Below are 5,000 nucleotides of genomic sequence, written 5' to 3' on the forward strand. Positions count from 1 at the left end.
GTATGCGTGTGCTTAACTGGGTGTGTGTGTGTGTGACTGAGAGAGAGGGTATGCGTGTGCTTAACTGGGTGTGTGTGTGTGTGGACTAAAGAGGGGGAGGGTATGCGGGTCTTAATGGGTGTTTTGTGTGTGTGACTGAGAGGAGGGGTATGGTGTGCTTAATGGGTTTTTGTGTGTGTGGATGAGAGGAGGGTTTTTGCTTGTGGTTAACCCTTGGGTGTTGTGGGTGTGTGGGGGAGAGGGGGTTTATGCGTGTGTTAATGGGGGGTGTGGTGTATGCTTGTACCTCAGCGCAAAGAAATTTTTTTTTTTCCTTTCTTTTCTTCTTCCCTTTTTTTTTTTTTCTTTTCATTTTTTTTCTTTTTTTCTTTTTTCTTGTTTGTTTTGTTCTGTTCTCTTGTTCTTGTTCTTTTTTCTTCTTTTTTTTCTTTTCTTCTTCTTCTTATCCTTTTCTTCTTCTTTTTTTCTTTTTTACTTTTTCTTCTCTCTTCTTCTTTTTCCCCCCTTTCATTCCCTTTCTTTTTTCTTCTTCTTCTTCTTTTTTCTTTTTCTCTTTTTTCTTTTCTTTTTCTTCTCTTCTTCTTTTTCTTTCATTCTTTCTTTTCTTCTTCTCTTTACTTCTCTCCCCCTTGGCTTTCCCTCCCCTTTTTTCTTTCTTCTTCTTTTTCTTCTTCTTCTCTTCTTCTCTCTTTTCTTTTTATTATCTCTCATCCTTTCCCCCTTCTTTTCTTTTTGTGCTGCGGGCCCCCTCACCTCCTCCTCCTCCTCTTCCTCCACTCCTTTCCCATCCCCTCCCCCCCTTCCCCCTTCCACCCCCCTCTTCACTTCCTCCCTTTTCCCCCACTTCTCTTTATTTCCCCCACTCCTCCCCCTCCCTTTTTTCTCCCCCCTTCCTTTCCCCCCCCCACCCAATTTCCCCCCCCCCCCCCCCCCTCCCCCTCCCCTTCACCCTCACTCCTCTCCCTTCCCCCCCTCCTTTCCCCCCCTCCCCCCTTTCCTCTCTCCACTCCCTCCCTTCTCTTTTCCCCTCTTCCTCCACCCCCACCTCCCCCCTTTCCTACTCCACTTTTTTAATCCTCCTCCAAACCCCCCCTCTCCCTTTTTTACCCCCTCTTTCCCCCCCCTCCCCCCTCCCTCCCCCTCCCTCCCCCTCCCCCTTTTCTTACTTCCTCCCCCTCCCCTCCCTCCCCCCTCCCCCCCCCCTCCCCCTGTCCTTCTCCTCCCCCACCCCCTCTCCCCCTCCTTTTCCCTTTCTCCCCTCCTCCCCCCCTTTTCCCCTCCCTTTTTCCCCTCCCCTTCCCCTTTTCCCCCCTTTAACCCCCGCCCCAAAGGGTCACTGAAAAAGAAACTCGGGCGAAAGGGGGGCACGGAGGGGAGGACTTTTCCCGAGGAGCCCCAAAGTCGCGTCCTGACCCCCCTTTCCTTTTGCTCCCCCCCAGGATGGGACGAAGGGGGAAACAAGGGCAGTCAGACCTGCGACTTATGGCTCGCTGTTCGGATGGGTGTGTGTGTTTTCTAACGTCAAAACAGGAATGAATTTGGCTTGTTTTTCTTGAATTTCCTGTTACATTGTTTATTTACGCCTTTTTACTCGGCAAATAGGAATGATTTGTCAGGGATGACTTGGGTGTTTTACGTTTGTGTTTTACGAGTTCCTGTTTTATATTTTTTTATTTTATTGCCTTTCATACGGCAAAATTTTGAAAAAAATTTGGCCGTATAGGTATAGGGTTTTTTTAAGTTGTGCTTTATGAGTTCCCGTTTTTTTTTAAATGTTTTATCCATTGCCTTTTTTATCATCCCAAAAATGAATGTTTTCCGGCGAGAATTGGTGTTCAAAATTGTTTTTGAATGAAATCGTTTAAAATTTGCATGAATGTGTCCCTTGGGCGCGGGCAGTTTAGGCCTGCTTCTCGTGATTTCCTGCTTTTTGTTGTTGTTTTTTGTCTCTTCCTTTTTAGTGTTGCCCTACACATTGTCAAGATATGAAAGAATTCTAACATAGTTTAGGTATGAGTCTTATGAAATCCTGTTTGATTTTTTTATCACCTATCCTATCTTCAAAATATGAATTAATTTGTCCCGTACAGAGATGGACAATCTAGGCCTGTGTCTTATATATTGCTGATATACATATTTTTTACAAATGCCTTTCATATTGTCAAAATATGAATGAATTTGTCACGTATAGAGTTTTTCTTTCTTTTTACGTTTCATATAATCAAAATATAGTACATTCTACATCCATACAGAGATATTAATCAAGGCATGTACCTTATGAATTCCTGTATTCTCTCCTGCCTTCTAACATTTTTTAGGCTTGTGCTTTATGAATTCCAGTTCGAAAATGTCCTTGATTGCTTGGCTTTTGGAGAGCTTTTAAAACATATAATGAACCTATCCTGTATAGTGAAGTTAATACATCGCCCCATAGACATCGCCTCGTCTGGTAAATGTAACCTACCATACAATACACAAAAAAATACAGTGACATTACCTCATATGGTGAATCTGACTTGCCACACTATAGAGTCAGACTATAACCCTCGCACATAGCCCATTATAGTGAATCTACTTTGCTACCCTACATATCATAGTGACAATATTCTTGGGCCACCTCGTATAGTGAAACCTTACCTTCCTCACCATCATCAACCTTATAGCGACACCACCACCTACAGTGATGCTACTTTACACATACACAACACACGCCAATGACACTACCTGGTATGGTGAAGCTGGTTTTCCTTTTGCACGGGTATAGTGTAGGTATCCAGAGTCCAGGAGAGAAGATAGTGCCTCAGCAGCGTCCGAAAGGTGCCATGCTCTGCAAACACGTCCACACTCACCCGCTGGCTGTGTGAGGTGTGGCACTCCCCGAGCTGCATCTTCAGTGCCACAGTGCCAATGTTTCTGGTCAGGAGAGTGCCAATAATTTACAAACCCTTTATTTTGCATTTCAAAATAATTATATACATATATATATACATACACACACACACACACATTTATACATATATATATATATATATATATATATACATACATATATATATATATATATATATATTTATATATATATATATATGTGTGTGTGTGTGTGTGTGTGTGTGTGTGTGTGTGTGTGTGTGTGTGTGTGTGTGTGTGTGTGTACACATATAAATCCATACTTATCCATACATATGCGCACGTAATCTGCATATACACAAGCCCACGCCACCTTCCGCCTGGGACCAAGCCAGCCGCAGCCTCACCTCGCGTCCAGAAACGGCGAGCACACTCTGCGGCGGCCGCCGCCTGCCATCACCAGGGAAGCCTCGTTGCCGCATTTCGCCACAAGGCCGCCCGTCACCTCCCATCTGGGGGGGGGGGGGGAGTGAGTTGAGGCGGAGGGCGAGATAATAAGGGTGAGGGGGAGGAGGAGGAAGGAAATGAGGGTGAGGGGGAGGAGGGAGGGAATGAGGGGGAGGGGGAGGAGGGAGGAAATAAGGGGGAGGGGGAGGAGGGAGGGAATGAGGGGGAGGGGGAGGAGGGAGGAAATAAGGGGGAGGGGGAGGAGGGAGGGAATGAGGGTGAAGGGGGAGGAGGGAGGGAATATGAGGGGAGTGGGAGGAGGGTGGGAATGAGGGTGAAGGGGGAAGAGGGAGGAAATGAGGGAGAAAATAGTGATCAGTGTTGATGAAGGTGATGATGGTAGTTATTACGAAATACTATAATAATAAGGATAATAGAGATGAGCTTGATGATGATGGTGTGAACAGATAACTGTGATATTAACATTTTTCTTCTGAGAGCGGAAAGGTAATTCTTTCTGGGAAGAGCTTAGGGACAACGATCACTTTTTGACAGTAGCCGTGTATATATATATATATACATAAGAAAAAACCGCATTGAAAAGTTCTGTCCTTTAGATAGATAAAAAGACGGAGGGAGAAAGACAGAAGAAATGAGAATAAAGAAGGGAAAAGAAGAGAGAAGAAAAGAGAAGATAATAGAAGAAAAGAGAACTAAGTAGAAAAGAGAGGAGATAAAGTTAAAAGTGGAGCTGAGAAGAGAAAAGAAGAAAGGAAACAAAGAAGAGAAGAGAAAAGAAGAAAGGAAACAAAGAAGAGAAGAGAAAATTAAAGAAAAGATAGACAGAAGAGGATAGAAACACCAAATAACAAAAACAAGCAAACAAACAAATCAACCACCAATTACCAACCAATCAATCAGTCACCCAATCAATTAATCAATCAACCAACCAATCAACTAATCAATCAATCAACCACTTACCAACCGATCAACCAACCAATCAATCAAGCAATCAACTAACAAATCAACAACTCAACCAAACAATCAATCAACCAATCATCCGACCAATCAATCAGTCAACCAATCACAAACCAATCAAACAATCGACCAATAAATTAACCAGTCAATCAACAATCAACCAATCAACAATCAACCAATTAACCAATCAACCAGTAACTAATCAAGCAACCATACAACAATCAACCAATCAACCAATCAACAAGCAACCAATCAACCAGCAACCAATCAACAATCAACAATCAACCAGCAACCAATCAACCAGCAACCAATCAACAATCAACCAATCAACCAGCAACCAATAAACTACCAACAAGCAACCAATCAACCAATCAACAAGCAACCAATCAACTACCACAAGCAACCAATCAACCAATCAACAAGCAACCAATCAACCAGCAACCAGTCAACAATCAACCAATCAACCAGCAACCAATCAACCAGCAACCAATCAACAATCAACCAATCAACCAGCAACCAATCAACAATCAACCAGCAACCAATCAACCAGCAACCAATCAACAATCAACCAATCAACCAGCAACCAATCAACCAGCAACCAATCAACAATCAACCAATCAACCAATCAACAATCAACCAGCAACCAATCAACCAGCAACCAATCAACAATCAACCAATCAACCAGCAACCAATCAACCAATCAACCAGCAACCAATCAACCAGCAACC

The 5,000-nt window shown here is 43.4% G+C and overlaps 1 protein-coding gene across 1 annotated transcript in view; it reads right to left on the reverse strand.

Moving 5' to 3' along the window:
- Nucleotides 1-2,720: 2,720 nt before the first annotated feature.
- Nucleotides 2,721-5,000, reverse strand: part of LOC125041525 (reelin-like) — a 6,394-nt gene continuing 4,114 nt past the window's right edge. The window contains exons 4-5 of the mRNA XM_047636546.1: nt 3,255-3,359; nt 2,721-2,913 (exon numbers count right to left, since the gene is read on the reverse strand). Of these exons, the coding sequence (XP_047492502.1) occupies nt 2,721-2,913; nt 3,255-3,359 (298 nt within the window). The remainder of the gene's footprint in view (nt 2,914-3,254; nt 3,360-5,000) is intronic.

Source organism: Penaeus chinensis, chromosome 3 (assembly GCF_019202785.1).
Source record: "Penaeus chinensis breed Huanghai No. 1 chromosome 3, ASM1920278v2, whole genome shotgun sequence".
NCBI classification, from domain to species: Eukaryota; Metazoa; Arthropoda; class Malacostraca; order Decapoda; family Penaeidae; genus Penaeus; species Penaeus chinensis.